Genomic DNA, 19,354 nt, shown 5'->3' on the forward strand with positions numbered 1-19,354 from the left:
GGAGATAGTCAGGTAGGACAAGTCCGGACAAGTCATGGGGACAGTTACTGAGCTGGAAGTTTAGAACTAGGGTGAGGTGGGGGAAGGGGAAATGAGGAAACTGTTGAAGTCCACCTTGATGCCCTGGGGTTGAAGTGTTCCGAGGCAGAAGATGAGGCGTTCTTCCTCCAGGCGTCTGGTGGTGAGGGAGCGGCGGTGAAGGAGGCCCAGGACCTCCATGTCCTCAGCAAAGTGGGCGGGGGAGTTGAAATGTTGGGCCACGGGGCGGTGTGGTTGATTGGTGCAGGTGTCCCGGAGATGTTCCCTAAAGCGCTGTGCTAGAAGGCGCCCAGTCTCCCCAATGTAGAGGAGACCGCATTGGGAGCAACGAATACAATAAATGATATTAGTGGATGTGCAAGTAAAACTTTGATGGATGTGGAAGGCTCCTTTAGGGCCTTGGATAGAGGTGAGGGAGGAGGTGTGGGTGCAGGTTTTACAGTTCCTGCGGTGGCAGGGGAAAGTGCAAGGATGGGAGGGTGGGTTGTAGGGGGACGTGGACCTGACCAGGTAGTCACGGAGGGAACGGTCTTTGCGGAAGGCGGAAAGGGGTGGGGAGGGAAATATATCCCTGGTGGTGGGGTCTGTTTGGAGGTGTCAGAAATGTCAGCGGATGATTTGGTTTATGATAAGGTTGGTAGGGTGGAAGGTGAACACCAGGGGACGTTCTGTCCTTGTTACGGTTGGAGGGGTGGGGTCTGAGGGCTGAGGTGCGGGATGTAGACGAGATGCGTTGGAGGGCATTTTTAACCACGTGGGAAGGGAAATTGCAGTCTCTAAAGAAGGAGGCCATCTGGTGTGTTCTGTGGTGGAACTGGTCCTCCTGGGAGCAGATACGGTGGAGGCGGAGCATTGTTTATTTATTGCCCATTCCTAGTTTGGTTTGAGAAGGTGATAGGCAGCTGCTTTCTTGAACCACTGATGTTCATTTGGTGTAGGGACACCCACACTGCTGTTAGGGAGGGAGTAAAATGGACTGAGTTCAAAGGAGTCACAGGTGAACAGGATAGTGAAGAAGGCATTTAGTCCACTTGCCTTCATTGGACAGTACATTGAGTATAGGAGCTGGGAGGTCATGTTGCGGCCATACAGGACATTGGTTAGGCCACTTTTGGAATACTGTGTACAATTCTGGTCTCCCCGCTATAAGAAGGATGTTGTTAAATCTGAAAGGATGCAGATAAGATTTACAAGGATGTTGCCTGGGATGGAGAGTTTGAGCTATAGGGAGAGGCTGAGGGGTGAGTTTACAGAGGTTCATAAAATCATGAGGGGCATGGTTAGGGTAAATAGCCAAGGTCATTTTCCCTTTTAGGTGAGTCCAGAACTAGAAGGCATGGGTTTAAGGTGAGAGAGGAAAGACATAAAAATGTCCAAAGGGGAACTTTTTCACTCAGAAAATGGTGTGTGTATGGAATGAGGTGCCAGAGGAAGTGGTGGAGGCTGGTACAACTACAATGTTTAAAAGGCATCTGGGTGGGTACATGAATAGGAAGGATTATAAGGATATGGGCCAAGTGCTGGTAATTGGGACTAGATTAAATTAGGATATGTGGTCAGTATGGACAAGTTAGACCAAAGGGTCTGTTTCTGTGTTGTCCATCTGTATGACTCTATGATGGACAATGACTAAGCTACAAATATCAAACATTCAAAGTTTGACAAGAATGAGATGATGCCACAATATAAACACAGATAAGGTCACTTTGTATTAAATTCACAACAGGCAAGTAACCTGCACAAAGGCAGCATTTTTTTCATTTGTAGCATGTGGGTGTTACTGCCTAAGGCATAATTTATTGCTCAGAACACAGTTAATAGTGAGTTACATTGCTGTGAGTCAGGAGTCACCTGTAATCCAAATCAGGGAAGGATATGTCAGATTTCCCTCGAAGGACAGGAGTGATCCAGGTCAATCTTTACAACAATCACCATCACCATTAGGCTAGCATCTAACTTGAGATTTTTATTTGAATTTCACCATCTGCTCTGGCGGGATTTGAAACCACATCACGGGCTGTGGATTTTGGATTTCTTCTTCAAATGACATGACCATGATGGTGCCACCTCAATTAACTGGAGTCAGTTCAAGGTGGTAAGCTACACCATTCCCTCAGTCCACATATTAGGGACCAAGTGTAAGAATGACGATGATGGGAAAAAAATCTTTAACGTTGCAAAGCTAAGAGTTCATTTAAGTTTGGCAAACACTTCTGTAAAGTATCTTGGGACATTCTAACCATGTTAAAGCTGCATGATAAACACATAACAAAAACAGAAATCACTGGAAAAGCTCAGCGGGTCTGGCAGCATCTGTGAAGAGAAATTAAAGTTAAGGTTTCAGGACTGGTGACCCTTGCTCAGCTGGTTTTACAGCACTCAGTGGCTGCGGAATCCATTTGTGTTCAGTTGATCCAAATCAGTATAAGACTGAGATTCCACTGTTCTGACCCCACTGGGCTCCAAAGAACACTCAAGCTTTCAGTTAGTTTCCCTTCCTTTATTCTCTCTCTTCCAAAATCCACATTTCTGGTGATAAATTGCTAAATCTTCTAAGAGAGCTTGTTTGGCATGATGGTAATGCATCTGGACCTAGTAATTCTGTGGTCCAGGCTTGTATTCTCTGGACATGGGTTCCAATCCCACCATAGCAGATTAGCAATAAACGCTGACCCAGTCAGCAATGCACCACATGCTACAATGAATGAAAAAGAAGTTATCCTACCATCAGGAGGCAGGCTGACCTGACACTTTAACCTTACAAGGGTAGGCTCTGTTAACTCTCTGCCAAAGCTGCCAGACCTACCTGGTTTTCCCAGCACTTTCTGGTTTTACTTCAGGTGTCTCATTTGCTCACACAAACGCACACTCTCACACACCTTTACACTCTCACTCACACACACACACACACATTTACACTCTCACACTCACACACATTCTCACATGCATTTGCACTCTCACTCACACACACACTCATTCATACACACACATGCTCTTACACAGACTCTCTCATGCACACACACTCTCTCCCACACACATTTACATATTCACTTACAATATCACACACACAGACTCTCTTACACACACTCTCATCAACACGCCTTCTCATTCATACCCACTCTCTCTTACATATTTACATTCTCTCACACGCACTCTCACTCACACATGCTCTCACTCACACACACACTCTCTCACACACATTCTCACACACATTTATGCACTCACTCACAGACACTCTCACAGGCAGATTAACTCCCTCACCCACACTCACAACACATATATGCACTCACTCAGACAGACAGGTACACACACACACACAAACAAATACACTATAGATTGTGAACTATCAGGAGAAATGCAATATCCCAGGGGTGTGTTTTATGGTTGTGAACCAGAACTCGGATACTGGATGCTGCTGGTCTCGGTGGATATGTGTTAGGAGGTTACATGCCTCACGGACCTCAGTTAGTTTTCAAGTATTATGTGCAATTCTGGCTTCTAATCTCTCACTGGAACCATGTCCCTGTCAGACTCCAGTGTAAACAGGAGAGGCTCCGATCGTTATCAGCCTCAGCACCTGGAATGACCTCTGCTTGAGTCACTCCGGGCACTAATCTGTGTTGGAAACAACTTTTGAAAGTTAAAAGTTAATCCTCGCATGGCAACTCTAGGCAAAACCTTCCTCCAACTCACAGTGAGTAAATTCACAGCCACAATTCACATCCAACAACAAAATCTGGGTTGAGGATCATGGAGTGGGGTGAGGGATGGGAGGGGAGGTTTGTAAAGAAACAAAAGCTAAGGATGGGACAAAAATTATAGCATTTATGAAACTGATATCTGGGAGCAAAGAGGGCTGAGGGATAACTTGAGATTGCAAACACAAGGAGAAATGCATTGAATTAATAAAAGTCAAGAAAGAACAATCTGCATTGACACAGCACCTATCAGGACTCCAGAATTTTTTTATTCATTTGTTGCCCGTCCCTAATTGCCCTTTATCTGAGTAGCTTTCTAGACTCACTCCACCAGGGCCACTCAGCTCCTGACCTCATTACAACCTTGGTTCAAACATGGACAAGGGAACCCAACAGCCAATCTGCACTGCAAGATCCCACATACAACTCCCCTCCCCATCTTCAAAGCTGACAAGAAAGCCGAATTCCAGAGGGGAGCTGAGAGTGACAGCCCTTGACATCAAGGCAGTATTCGACCAAGTGTGGCATCAAGGAGCCCGAGCAAAACTAATCTCAGTCGAAATCAGAGGCATTACTCTCCATTGATTTGAGTCATACATGGCATGGTAGTGGTTGTTCGATGTTATCTCAGCTCCAGGACATCTCCATCAATGGAATGGAGGTGTAGAGGGTGGAGAACATTAAGTTCCTCAGAGTGACAATAACCGACAACCTGTCCTGGCCTTCCCACGTAGAAGCAACGGTCAAGAAGGCACAGCAATCCCTCTTCTTCCTCAGGCAGCTCAAGCAATTCAGCATGTTCATAAGGATCCTCACCAACTTTTACTGATGCACCATTGAAAACATACTGTCTGGGTGCATAGTAGCCTGGTACGGCAACTGCTCTGCCCAGGAATGTAAGAAACGACAGAAGGTGGTGTGCACAGCCCAGACCATCACGGGAGCCAACCTCCCATCTATGGACTCCATTTTCATGGCTCACTGCCGCGGAAAGGCTGCCAACATCATCAAAAACCCCCTCCCACCCTGATAATGATCTCCTACAGCCTCTTCCAATGGACAGAAGATTCAGAAGCCTGAACACACACACCAGCAGGTTCAGGAACAGCTTCTTTCTTATCGTAATTAGACTGATGAATGGACTCTCTAACTTAAAAAAAATGCTGATCTTGCTAACCTTGAGCTTACCTCGCAAACTCCCCGTGCAATGTAACCTGCATGCCTCTGTCTAATTTTTTTTACAGCCTCTGGTCTGTACATCCTTGATTACTATGATCTGCTTGGACTGCTCATAAACAAAGCTTTTCGTCACACGTAGGTACACGTGACAATAAATCTATCAATGAATCAATCTCTGCAGGACTCCCTCAGGGCAGCACCCTTGGCCTCAACCATTTTCAGCTGCTTCATCAATGACCTTCGCTCCATCATATGGTCAGAAGTAGGAATTTTTGCCAATAATTGCACAATGTTCAGCATCATTCACGACTCCTCAGAAACTACAGCAAATGCAGCAAGACCTGGACAATATCCAGTCTTGAGCTGACTAAAGGTGCATAACATTTGCTCCCAACAGTGCCAAGCAATGATCAGTTCCAACAAAAGAAAACTTAACCATCATCCCTAGAAATAGGATCCTTACAGTGTGAAAACAGGCCATTTGGACCAACAGGTCCACACCGACCCTCCGAACAGTATCTCACCCAGACCCACTCCTCTACCCTATTACCTTTTTACATGACTTTTGTACCTAGCCTACACATCCCTGAACACTATGGGCAATTTAGCATGGCCAATTCACCTAACCTGCACATCTTTGGACTTCATGAGGAAACTGGAGCACCCGGAGGAAACCCACACAGACACGGGGAGAATATGTAACTGTGCAAACACAGTCACCTGTGGGTGGAATCGAACCCAGATCCTGGTGTGTGAGGCAGCAATGCTAACCACTGAGCCACTGTGCCACCAATTCAATAGCATCGACATCATTGAAACCTCATTATTAACATCCTGGGGGTTACCATTGACCAGAAACTCAACTGAACTCACCATATAAATAATGGTGGATACAAAGACCAGGTCAGAGGCTAGGAATCCTGCAGTGAGTAACTCACCTCCTGACTCCCCAAAGCCTGTCAACCATCTACAAAGCACAGGTCAGGAGGATGATGCAACACTTGCCCAGTTGCCTGGATGCCATCAGCTCCAACAAAACTCAAGAAGGTCAGCACTATCCTGGGCAAAGCAGACAATTTGATTAGCACCACCTCCACAATCATCCATTCCCTCCACCACAGACGCTCAGTAGCAGCAGTGTGTACCATCTACAAGATGCACTGCAAAATTTCACTGTGGTTCATTAGACACATCTTCCAAACCACAGCCACTTCCATCTAGAAGGACAAGGGTGGCAGATATATGGGAACACCACCCCCAGTAAGATCGCCCCCAGGCCACTCACCATCCCGACTTGGAAATATATCACTGTTCCTTCACTGCTGCTGGCTCAAAATCCTGGAAACTTCCTCCAGAATCTCTCTCTGCTCCTCCACAATTCTTGGCTTTTCACCAATTTGGCCATTTGGGCCAAAATCGTAGAATCACAGAATTATAATAGCACAGAAAGAGGTCATTCAGCCCATCATGTCTGTACTGGCTCTCCGATTCACTTAGTGCCCTTCTCCTTCCTTCTTCTCATAACCCAGCACATTCTTCCTTTTCTATTAAAAGTCCAATTCTCTTTAGAATGTCTCAATTGAATATACCCTCACTGCACCCTTTGGCAGTGCATTCCATCCAAGCAGTGCACTGCATGAAAAACATCTTTCTCATAACACTCATACTTCTTTTGACAGTTACTTTAAATCTGGCCTTTTCATTCCATTCTGAGGAAGGGTCATTCAGCCTGAAACGTTAACTCTAATTTCTCTCCACAGATGCTGCCAGACTGGCTGAGCTTTCCCAAACAATTTCCATATTTGTGACCGTTTCTCTCTATCCATTCTGTCCAACCTCCTCATGACTTTGAATATCTTTAAGAGATCTCCCATTAGCCTTCTTACCTCCAAGAAGAACAGTCTTAACCTTCATAACTGAAGTTCTCCATCTCTGGATCCATCCTTGCTGCACTTTCTCCAATGCCTTCACATCCTTCGTAAAACTGGACACATTGCCATAGCTCAGGCTGAACTGGTAGCCTCGCTGCTCTTGTAACCCATGCTTCTATTAATAGAACGAAGGCCATTTTTAATTAACTTGCTCAGAAATAGTATGATATACCACTAGAGAAAGTAGGACTTGAAGTTTGGTCTTCTTGCTCTGAGGTGAGGACATAACCACAATGCCACAAGAGCCCTCAAGCATTCTGTCTGCTTTATTGCAAGAGTAGCAGGCGGTGAAGAAGGCAACTGGTATGTTGGCCTTCATAACGAGAGGATTAAAAACAGGGATAGAGTTCTACAGCGCACAGACAGGCTCTTTGGCCCAAACTTGTAAGTGCTGACCAAAATGTCCACCACTGCTAACCCCACTTCCCTGCACTTGACCCTTATCACTCTAAACATCTCCTATCCATGTATTCATCCAAATGCCTTTTAAATGTTGTTAATGTACCACAACCACTTCTACTGGCAACTCATTCCATATACGTACCACCTTCTGGGTGAAAAAGTTGCTCTCCAGGTTTCCTTTTATTCTTTCCTCTCTAACCCTAAACTGATGCCCTCTAGTCCTTGATTCCCAACCCCAGGAAAAAAGACTTAGTGCATTCACCCAATCTATGCCTCTTACAATCTTATACACTCCTACAAGGTCCCTTGTCAGTCCCCTAAAGAAAACAGTCCTGGCTTGTCAAGTCTCTCCCTATAACTCAGTCCTTCGAGTCCTGGCAACATTCTTGCAAATGTCTTCTGCAATCTTTACAATTTAATAGCATCCTTTGCATAGCAAAATGAGCAAAACTAAATGTTGTGCTGCAATTGTACAGGGCCTTAATGAGACCATACCCAGAATATTGTGTGTAGTTTTGGTCTCCATATCTGAGGAAGGATGTTCTGGCAACGGAGGGAGTGCACTGAAGGTTTACCAGACTGATCCCTGGGATAGCAGTACTGACGTATGAAGAGAAATTGGATCAGTCATGACTGGAGTTCAGAAGAATGAGAATTCCATAGAAGCCAATAAAATTCTAACAGGACAAGACAGGATAAACACGGGAAGAATGTTCCTGATGATGGGGCAATCCGGAACCAGGGGGTGACAGTCTAAGAAAACTGGGTAGACCATTGAGAATTGAGATGAAGAGAAATGTCTTCATCCAGAGAGTGGGGAGCCTCTGGAATTCTCTGCCACAGAAAGCAGTTGAGGCCAAAACATTGAATGTTTTCAAGAAGGAGTTAAAGGGATCCAAGGAGGAAACAGGGGACTTAGTTGAATGATCAGCCATGAGTCTATTGAATGACGGAGCAGGCTTGAAGGGCTGAATGGCCTTTTGCAGCCCCCATCTTCTATGTTTCTATGTTATTAACCATATGTCCCACCTGTCCTGCCACTTTCAATGATGTACATTTACACCCGTACATGCAGCCGAATGCACACATCCATTGGATACTATCCAACCTCAGTTTTGGCTGCTTACTTCTTTATCAATGCCCCTTTGCAACCTTTAGAGGTTTGGGTTTCTCTCACTCAATCCCAGAGAAAATGAGGTGGAGAGGGACCTCAGGGTGATTCAGGCCTGAGCCTGGGGGTGATTCTGAGGTAAAACATTTCCTCGGTTCAGAAGAGCAGGAATTTAATCTTGTTGGGATGCATTCACTGTCTGTGTATAGTCTAGGTGCTGAGTAAATACAGACAGGCCTTGTGGGTTGTTGGTGTTAATCAATGTGCTGAAAAAGTGTTGTGTGTGTTTTATTTCAGGAACCTTGGAGGAGCGGGGTTTGGTGACTCGCTTCCCTAGTTTCAAACCTAAGCCGAAAGATGGAATCAAGGTTTATCAGCTTCCGCCTGCCCTCCAGAAGTACCTGTGGGTGAAGTCCTTTCCCCTTTGCAACCTATGCCCCAGCTCAGAACCGACAGAGGAATGTGTGGCAGAGAGACAGGAGATTGAGAACTTACTCCCAACTCCTGAGGTTCTCGCAAGTGGAGGGGAGGTAGGGGCTGTCGACTCCTCCAGGTTTGGGGTGGTCCTTTCAGAAACCGAAGACTGACACTGTTGGGAATAAAACCCCAGGAGAGAAACTAACCCATAGCATCATTAAAGCAAAACTTTTTTTTTTAACTTTCATTTCTTTGCACACTTTTGTACATTAGTTATAAAAAAAAACAATTGCTCCACTGTTTCCTTTTAACGAAAGTCATCATAGTCATACCAGACCATAGATTAGTAAGGCCAGAACATTGGGGTAAAAACAATAACTGAAGATGTTGGAAACCAAATACTGGATTAGTGGTGCTGGAAGAGCACAGCAGTTCAGGCAGCATCCAACGAGCAGCAAAATCGACGTTTCGGGCAAAAGCCCTTCATCAGGCCAGAACATTGTTTTAGAGAGAGACAGACAATTGATGGTGGTTTAACCTGAGGGTCACCATGCCTCAGGTGAGGTTGAGAAAGAGGGCTGTTCATGGTAACCACAGCTGGTGCGGGAATTGAACCCACGCTGTTACAAGTCAGCTGTCCAGCCAACTGAGCTAACCTGCCCCCAATTGTTTGCTTTATTAGTTCATGGGATGCGGGTGTCAGCAACATTTGTTGCTTGTCCCTAATTGCCCTTGAGTTAAGTGGCTTGTTGGCCATTTTAGAATCAATCACATTGCTGTGGGTCTGGAGTCACATGTCGGCCAGACCAAGTAAGGATGGCAGTTTCCTTCCCTAAAACAGGGCATTAGCAAAACAGATGGGCAATAGTGGGTTCAGGATCACTGAGATGAGACTAACTTTCAATACTTCTTTTGTCCTCTAACAAAAGCCAGGTGCAATCAGGTATACAATCTATTGTTTTGCAATGAGCTAGTAGACATTTTCTATTCAACCTTCGAGAAGGTGGGACTTGAACCCAGATATGCTGGCCAAGAGGTAGGGACATTACCACTGTGTCACAAGAGCCCTACAATTCCCCATTCATTAATTGTGTTTATTGGCCTTGTGTCTCCAAAGCATTGGCTTAGGTGTCAGGATTACTCTTCCGGCAATATTACCACAATGTGACATCTAACCTGTGGGGATGGGGCTATTTGACTGGGTGGGGTGGTGTAAGATGGGAGGTCAGGTGATATGCCGTCCAACAATGGTGCCAATCAGAGGCAATAATTTCAAAATGATACAGGGGATGCCAACTCTCCAGGTCTGGCCCAACAATTGACAATTAATTCTCCTGGACACTGCTCCCACGGAAGAAAGAAATTTGTTTTCTTTCAGCCTCTATTGTCCACCTTTATGGGAAGTGATAGGTGAAAGGTGGATATGTTGACTTTTACGGTTAAATGTCACTGAATCACGTTATCCAGGAAGCCATTTGCTGTGTACTCCTCAGTGAGGAGACTGGGCTGGATGCTTGGATGGCTACAGACAACTGCTTCCCTGACCGGGAATCGAACCCGGGCCGTGGCGGTGAGAGCGCCAAATCCTAACCACTAGACCACCAGGGAGCTATGGATGGTCAGTGGCTGTGATGGTGAAGGCCAGTGGGGGATTGGATGATCAGTGGCTGCGATGGTGAAGACCAGTAGGGGATTGGATGGTCAGTGGCTGCGATGGTGAAGACCAGTAGGGGATTGGATGGTCAGTGGCTGCGATGGTGAAGACCAGTAGGGGATTGGATGGTCAGTGGCTGTGAAGGTGAAGGTCAGTTGGACATTGAATGGTCAGTGTCTGTGATGATGACGGTCAGTGGGAGATTGGATGGTCAGTGGTGGTGATAGTGAAGATCGGTGTGACATTGGATGGTTAGTGACTGTGATGGTGATGATCAGTGGGAGGTTGCATGATCAGTGGCTGTGATGGTGATGATCAGTGGGAGATTGGATGATCAGTAGCTGTGACAGTGATGGTCAGTAGGAGATTGGATGGTCAGTGTCTGTGATGATGAGGGTCAGTGGGAGATTGGATGGTCAGTGGCTATAATGGTGAAGGTCAGTTGGACATTGGATAGTCAATGGCTGTGATGGTGAAGGCCAGTGGGAGATTGGATGGTCAGTGGCTATGACAGGGATGGTCAGTGGGAAATTGGATGGTCAGTGGCTGTGATAGTGAAGGTCAGTGGGAGATTGGATGGTCAGTGGTTATGATGGTGAAGGTCAGTGGGAGATCAGATGGCCAGTGGCTATGACAGTGTTGGTCAGTAGGAGATTGGATGGTCAGTGACTGTGATGGTGAGGGTCAGTGGGAGATTGGATGGTCAGTGACTATGATGGTGAAGGTCAGTTGGACATTGAATAGTCAGTGTCTGTGATGATGACGGTCAGTGGGAGATTGGATGGTCAGTGGCTATGACAGGAATGGTCAGTGGGAAATTGGATGGTCAGTGGCTGTGATAGTGAAGGTCAGTGGGAGATTGGATGGTCAGTGGCTATGATGGTGAGGGTCAGTGGGAGATTGGATGGTCAGTGGTGGTGATGGTGAGGGTCAGTGGGAGATTGGATGGTCCGTGGTGGTGATGGTGAGGGTCAGTGGGAGATTGGATGGTCAGTGGTGGTGATGGTGAGGGTCAGTGGGAGATTGGATGGTCAGTGGCGGTGATGGTGAGGGTCAGTGGGAGATTGGATGGTTAGTGACTGTGATGGTGATGATCAGTGGGAGATTGCATGGTCAGTGGCTATGACAGTGATGGTCAGTAGGAGATTAGATGGTCAGTAGCTGTGATGGTGAAGGTCTGTAGGAGATTGGATGGTCAGTGATGGTGATGGTGAAGATCGGTGTGACATTGGATGGTTAGTGACTGTGATGGCGAAGGTCTGTGGGAGATTGGATGGTCAGTGGCTGTGACAGTGATGGTCAGTGGGAGATTGGCAGTGACTGTGATGGTGATTTGCTGTGACGGTGATGCTCATACGGAAGTAGTGGGAGGATACCCTGTGATGGCAGACACCTCCAGGATAGCAACCTTAATGGACATGGAATCCTTGGAACAGGATGAATTAGGATTGAACTGTGCGTAGGAGTTGGAACAGAGGAATCCAGACAGGCAGGACAAGTAAGATTTTGAATTGGTCATCAATAACACCCCCAACCCTGAACTGTGCTTCAGAGATACTTCACTGGTCCAACCCTCCAGGTGGGGATCTTGAATGGGAAGAATTATCTTGCAGCTTTTCACATGATCCCGCACATGGCTTGGGAATCTACGGAGTGGCAAAGGAATGGAGTTTAGTTCCAGCAACACAGAGAATAGGGAGAGGTGTGGGCCATTGTGCATCTCCAGCCCACTCCACCATCATGGTTGATCATCCAGGTCCTAATTGGCCGATCCCACATCCTTAGACTGTAACCTCTAGTTCTAAAGTTGCTGTGACAAATTCTCCTTCTCAGCTCACACTATCCCCACACCCCACTCCCTTCCAATCACTATCCAACCCACTGCATTGCATTCCGCAAGGAACGACCTAGATTAAACAAGCATTCCATGTCATAGAGTCATAGAGATGTGCGGCATGAAACTGACCCTTCGGTCCAACTCATCCATGCCAACCAGATATCCTATCCAAGTGTAGTCCCATTTGCCAGCATTTGGCTCATGTCCCTCTAAACCTTTCCTATTCATATACCCATCCTGATGCCTTTTATATGCTGTAATTGTACTAGCCTCCACTACTTCCTCTGGTAGCTCATTCCATACACGAACCATCCTCTGTGTGGAAACATTCCCCCTTAAGTCCCTTCTATATATTTCCGTCTCATCTTAAACCTATGCCCTCTAGTTCAGGACTCCCCCACCCCAGGGAAAATACCTTCTCTGTTTATCCTATCCATGCCCCTCATGATTTTTTAAACCTCTATAAGATCACCCCCTCAGCCTCCGATGCTCCAGGGAAAATAGCCCCAGCCTATTCAGCCTCTCCCTTTGGCTCAAATCCTCCAACCCTGGCAACATCCTTGTAAATCTTTTCTGAACCCTTTCAAGTTTCACAACATCCTTCCAATAGGAAGGAGACCAGAATTGCATGCAACATGTGTTGCTTTTTTCTCTTATTCATTCACAGAATGTGAGCCTCTCTACATTTATCACAGCTCTCTAATAACCAGAACAGTTTGCCATATTCCAAATGTGGTCTAACTAAAGTTCTGTACAGCTGCAACGTGACCTGCCAATTTTTATACTCCATGACCTGGCCGATGAAACCAAACATGTCATGTACCTTCTTGACCATCTTACCCTCTTGTGTTGCCACTTTCAGGGAAACATGGGTTTGTGTGCCTAGATCCCTCTGCATGCTATTGCTTCTTAGGGTTCTGCCATTTACTTTATGTAATGGGCTGTTTGATCTGGGTTGGCATCGCAGCCTGCTCTTGGACATGCTAGCTGCTACAGAATTTGTGATCAGAACCCATTTCCTCACTGCCCCACATGCACACCCCACCTCCCCCTGATCATGCAGATGTGTTATACAAGAGCAGGGAGGGGAGAGAATATGAGAAGGTATGGCACAAGCCAAGCTGAGGGAGTGGATGAGAGAATAAGGAAGTGGTTAGTCTGGCATGAAGGAGAGCTGGAGGAAGTTCATGTGGGGCATAATCACCACACGGGCTCATTCAGGATAATCTGTGTCTGCGCTGAAACCTCAGAATAAGGACCATGTGGGGAACCCATCCTCCCATAAATTGGTCAGTCGCTGGAATAGGGCTGTGGATGGAGCAATCCTGGAGTCACTGGTGGGCTGGTTGGATGCTGCAATGAGGACACCAAGGCAGGATGCACATTCTCTCCTTTCCTTTTCTTCTAACATACAAAGAATTAGGAGCAGGAATGGACCATTCAGCCCATCGAGTCTACTCCATTATTCAATAAACTGGTCTGACTGTCCCACCCTCCTAACCCTGCCCTATTAATCACTATGCACCTCTGCCTTATAAATATCCATGACGTGGAAGTGCCAGTGTTGGACTGGGGTGCACAAAGTCTGAAGTCCCACAACAGAAGTCACATGACACCAGGTTATAGTCCGATAGGTTTATTTGAAATCATAGGAGCTGCACTCTGAAGGCTTGTGTGATTTCAAATAAACCTGTTGGACTATAACCTGGTGTCGCGTGACTTCTGAATTTAAAAATATTCAAAGGGCTCTTCATTCATCACTGTTCAAGAGAGTTCCAAAGACTCACCCTCTGGGAGAAAAATAATTCTCGTGATTCTCTGTCTTAAATGGGCAATGCTTCATTTCTAAACAGTGACCTCTAGTTGTACAATCTTCCATAAGACGTAACATCTTCTCCACATAAATCCTGTCAAGAACCCGCAGAGTCTTAAAAGGTTTCAATTCAGTTGCCTCATAACCTTCTCAACTCCAAGCCTAGCCTGTCCAACTTTTTCTCATGGTCAACCTACTCATTGCAAGGATTAATCTCTGGACTGCCTCTGATGCTTTCATAACTTTTCTGAAACAAGGAGACCAATACTGTACACACAGTACTTCACATGTGGTCTCACCAGCTCCCTGTAAAACTAAAGCATAACCTCTCTACTTTTGTATTCAATTCCCCTCACAAATGAAGAATGACATTCTGTTAGCTCATATGGTTCTGAAAAGACACCTCTGCATCTTAGGACTTTACAATCGTCGATCCTTATCCAGGTTGAAACTTTGAGAATGAGTCCAGTCTTGTCACTGATCAATTATTAGTTTTAATTAATTAAATAGAACAAACAAAGTACAATGGGAAGATTAAGATAAAAGTCACAGGAGATTCCAGAATAACATTGCAGGATAAAAATATCTTTGTTCTTGAAAATCTTTTAAATTAAAACTTTACAGACTGATAGTAGTTCTATATATAATATAATAAAATTCATATCAACAGTCAACTTTTACAATTCTATATTACAATTCACAGGTACAAAAATAAATCTTATGAGTAACACACAATGGCTGGTGTGTAAATTCACACACTAGATTCAACTATTGCAATCGAGGGAAATATATATTCTCTCTAAGATCAAATAAAATCATTAAGTCTTTGGGGAGCAATAGATTAGCTTTAGCATGGAAGAGGCATTAATCTGCAAATAGAGAATTATATATAGATTTAATTTTGATAAGGTGCGTGAGGCGGCTGTGTCCTGCGTTCAGTTACGCATTCCGTCATGCGTTTAATCTTACCTTCAAACCTGCATTTGGTCACATGCTCAGTCTTGCGTTTAGTCATACCCTTAGGTCTGCATTCAGCCACACATTCAGTCCTGTGTTCAATGTCACATGCTCAGTCCCATATTTATCATATGTTCAGTCACATGTTTAGTCCTGCATTTAGTTACATGTTGAATCCTGCATTCAAGTCTTCCATTCAAGTCACACATTCAGTCCCACGTTCAGGCACATGCTCAGTCCCACAAGGCAATCTTTCCCTTGAAGTTGGCAAAAGCGAATGGAAGCATCTCACTTGGTGGAGTGAGCACAGATGGGAGGGTGTATTGAGGTGTGACTTCATGTCATTGGCTCAGAATGGCACTGCCAGTGGATGGGGAGAGGTACAGGGCAGAATCACGTATAGTCAATAGTCAGCGAGGAAACGAAATGGTGAAATTACCGTTTCTCAGCACCTTCCACTGTTCACTGAACTTGCCCAGTGATCTGTTCCACGACCCTCAGTGTCACTTCGGAAGACACCTGGGTGCTGTGTCCTTGTCACCATCTCCCATTTTGTTTCCTGCTGACTGGAGGCAGCCATGTGTGGTGCAACTTTTCCACCTGGACATCATAAAACTACTCACAATCTCCTGTTTTCCCTGTCAGTGATGGAGAAATCTGACACAAAATAGGTGCTTCCAAGCAAGATTGTCCTGAAGCTTAACATAAGAAATAAGACTATATGATATAGGATCTGAATTAGACCATTCGGCCCATCGAGTCTGCTCCACCATTCGATCAGAGCGGGTATGCTTCTCAATCCCATTTTCCTGCCTTCTCCCTTTTACTCTTGGTCCCGTTATTAATCAAGAAAATATCTCTGAGTTAAATACACTCAATGACTTGGCCTCCACAGTCCTCCGTGGCAATGAGTTCCATAGATTCATCATCCTCTGGCTGAAGAAATTCCTCCTCATCTCTGTTCTAAAGGGTCATCCTGAGGCTGTGTCCTCAAGTCTTAGGAGTTGGACTTGGCCATTCAATCCCTCGGAACCGGCTGCCCACCAATCAACAAGATGGCAGCCAACTGTCTACTTCCCAAATAGCTGCGCATCCTGTCTCTAACTTGCTCATGATACTCGACAACTTATTGTCCATGATTCTCTAGTGTGGGGGTAAGTTTTAAAATCCATGGTCTTTTGAGGGAGCACATTCTTCTTCATCTCTGTGCTAATTGGCCAATCCATTATACTTAGACATTACTCATGGGCAAGGGTAGACACAGCTTCATGTTTGAGGTATCTGCTACTTCTGCAGATACATATGATTAATCTGTGGACAGCTGAGGACAGATTTTGAACAGTACTGTGGAAGGCTCAGCCCACTATAATTTCAGCAATGCCAGTCAAAAAATGGCATCTAACTCGGATAGTGCTGCACTCCCTAAGTAGAGCACTGAAATGTTAGTCTCTATGGTATCCTGGAGCGGGGATTAAGTTTACAATTACTGACTCAGGCATCAGTACAGTGTTGGAAATCACTGTAATTTAACAGATAGGTCCAACCTGAGGATTATCTCCTGGTCATTTGTAACTGATTGAGATTGTCATGCAGCCTGATGTACAGCCTGATGGCAGCACTTAAATATTTACCTGAACTAATAAATACCCCACTGATTGCAAGATACCCAGAAGGCCAAATGCAAAAGGTGGATGCTGGAAGCCTATAACAATGACAATCTGAAAATGCACAGCAAATCTGGCTGTACATTTAGAGAGAGACACAGAATAACCAAGTTAATGTTTCATCAGGAACCTGAAGGGTCATTGACCTGACATATTAACACTGCTTCTCCCTCCATAGATGTTACCAGGCTATCTGAGTGTTTCTGGCACTTTCTGCTTTGATTTCAAAGCTCACTTACTCTGTTGAAAATTAATGCGCAACAAGATCCGACTTTGGGATCATAGAATCACTACATTGTGGAAGCAGGTCATTCAGCCCGTCAAATCACACTGGCTGTCTGAAGAGCATCCCATCCAGACTCATCCATCCCTGTAACCCTGTCTTTCCCCTGGCTAAACCATCCAGCCTGCACATCTCTGGATGCTACAGAGCAATTTAGCATGGCCAATCCACCTAAACTGCACATCTTTGAACTGGGGGGGGGGGGGGGGGGGGTGGATACCACAGCACCTGGAGGAAACCCACGCAGACATGGGGAGAAAGTGCAAACTCCACACAGACAGTCGCCTGACTGTGGACCTAAACCCGGATCCCTGGCACTATGAGGTAGCAATGCTAACCGCTGAGCCACCATGCCACTTCATAGTGCCATTTAAAACAAAATTATCATTTTTTTCTGAAAACTTTGATTTATTAGCTGTGAAAGAATTGGGTTGCGGTATGGACCTATTAGGGAGACAGGGAAGTCACATGATAAAACCACAGGAAGTCACGTGAGAAGTTTTTTTTCAGCCAGAGAATAGCGAGCCTGTGAATTCTATGCCAGAGAAAGTGGTTGAGCCAAAACATTGAATGTTTTCAAGAAAGAGTTAGATATAGTTCTTCGGGCTAAAGGGATTAAAAGCCTTGGGGAGAAAAAGGGAACAGTATTGATTTAAATGATTAGCCATGATTATATTGAATGACAAAACAGACTCAAAGGGCTGAATGGTCTGCTCCTAGTTTCTTTGTTTGTGAAATCTCTAGGAATAACTGCCAACCAGAGTTAGCAACTTTAGATTTTGTTGCACTGGCGCTTTTATGTCTGTGAACAGAAACTCATAAGCTAAGCACTAGGCTTCTATCTGATTTGTTTAGTTCAGTATCTGATGATGTGGAAACACTGATAAGGAAAATGTTAATTCACTTGTTTCAGCAGCAAAGTAAATATTAGGAGTCAAGCCATGAACCTCTATCCACTTGGATTTGACAGTATGGTTAAAGCCTTCTCCCTGCGACAACAGTAATTTTCTGATATACATACATCTATATTATTAATTACATCTGCACACACATTTTTATCCAATTATAAATTCCCAGGTCCACACTATTAAGCAAAACTGCCTGTAGCACCACCAGTGGCCAGGGGATGCAACTGCAGTGTGACATGTTTACATAGGCAATTCTCATTCGAAATGGGGATGTAGCGATTTGTAACAGAGATATGATAAAAATGATACATGAACATGGGCAGGATGCATGACTTTGAAACAGAGTCTGAGATTATGCCTGCACATCTTTGTGCAATGATCTCTGAATGTTTCGTACGTTGCGCGGTTGAAGCCAGCATTGAGGTTTCGAATCCTCTGGCTACGAAGCAAAGGAGGGTCCAGTGTAATTCAGTCAGAGGTGAGACAAGCAAGATTGGGGTTAGTGCCCATTGATGCAAATTCCAACACTGAACTGCTGTGCGTCCTGTTTTAAATGACGATCGGGGTGGGGGTGGGGGTGGCTCCACGGAGGTTAAGCGACATCCCGAAATCCCTCGTCCTTTGTGATGATTTAGATCCTTGGGGCCATTGAAGCAGAGGACTCCCCAACCTTTCACCCGCGTGATTCACCCCTAGGCACCCATCACTGGTAGGGGATGGGAGAGGCACGACCAGCGTTAAGCTTGCAACCTCCCAAGTTTACTCTCCGTAAAGACTCAATTCCCCCACCTGCCCCTCAGCTCTGTGCCATGCCCCACGGGTGAAAGTACTCAGCGCTTAGGAGGAGCCTGCCCAGTTGGTACAGGAGCCAGGAGTACCAGTGCACGCCCTCCTGCCGCGATGCGCCCCCACCGAAGATGGAGGTCAACTGGTAGCAGAGGCGAAGGGGGGCGAAGGCCAGATGCGCCAGTCCGTGCCCATCAATGGCCGCGAAACAGGATGCCAATACACCGTTCACCACCAGGGTGCCGTGCTGGGTCAAAGGGGCATAGGCGCCCTCGAGTTCGCGCATCGAGATGCCGGTCACCCTCGCCGGCCGATGGCCCGAATGGCCCACCACATACAAGTACTGGCCGACCCTCACATTGCTGGCGAAGGTGGCTCTGAACTTGCCCGGGTCCGATGTGAAGTTGTCGGCCACAAACACCAGGTGGGCAGCCGTCAGGAGCAGCCTGCGAGGTGGCTCCAGGGTCTCGAGCTGGTGAAATACCTTCACCGCCCTGGGGTCCCGGTCCAGGAAGGTCACGAAGCTGCTGAAAACAACATTCCCTCCATGATCCACAGTCTGTACACGGTCTCCAGGCTGGAGGTCAGACACTCTCTTCCTCCTGCCATCTTCCATCAGGACGCTGGCGTTTCCAGGGAAGCAGCCACCAGTCTTTGCCGCCATGGAATGATCTG

The 19,354-nt window shown here is 45.9% G+C and overlaps 2 protein-coding genes and 1 non-coding gene across 3 annotated transcripts in view; 1 reads left to right on the plus strand and 2 right to left on the minus strand.

Moving 5' to 3' along the window:
* slc23a3 (solute carrier family 23 member 3) overlaps positions 1-9,018 on the plus strand; it is a 90,714-nt gene extending 81,696 nt beyond the window's left edge. Inside the window, exon 12 of the mRNA XM_072578335.1 lies at positions 8,658-9,018. Within this exon, the coding sequence (XP_072434436.1) occupies positions 8,658-8,947 (290 nt within the window). The 3' untranslated portion in view covers positions 8,948-9,018. The remainder of the gene's footprint in view (positions 1-8,657) is intronic.
* Positions 9,019-10,313: 1,295 nt separating this feature from the next.
* trnae-cuc (transfer RNA glutamic acid (anticodon CUC)) lies at positions 10,314-10,385 on the minus strand. Its single transcript has one exon. It is a non-coding gene; the product is annotated as a tRNA-Glu (tRNA).
* A 6,800-nt stretch (positions 10,386-17,185) lies between these two features.
* LOC140482445 (indian hedgehog protein-like) overlaps positions 17,186-19,354 on the minus strand; it is a 72,923-nt gene continuing 70,754 nt past the window's right edge. The window contains exon 3 of the mRNA XM_072579949.1: positions 17,186-19,351. Within this exon, the coding sequence (XP_072436050.1) occupies positions 18,690-19,351 (662 nt within the window). The 3' untranslated portion in view covers positions 17,186-18,689. The remainder of the gene's footprint in view (positions 19,352-19,354) is intronic.

Source organism: Chiloscyllium punctatum, chromosome 10, assembly GCF_047496795.1.
Source record: "Chiloscyllium punctatum isolate Juve2018m chromosome 10, sChiPun1.3, whole genome shotgun sequence".
Classification (NCBI taxonomy): Eukaryota; Metazoa; Chordata; class Chondrichthyes; order Orectolobiformes; family Hemiscylliidae; genus Chiloscyllium; species Chiloscyllium punctatum.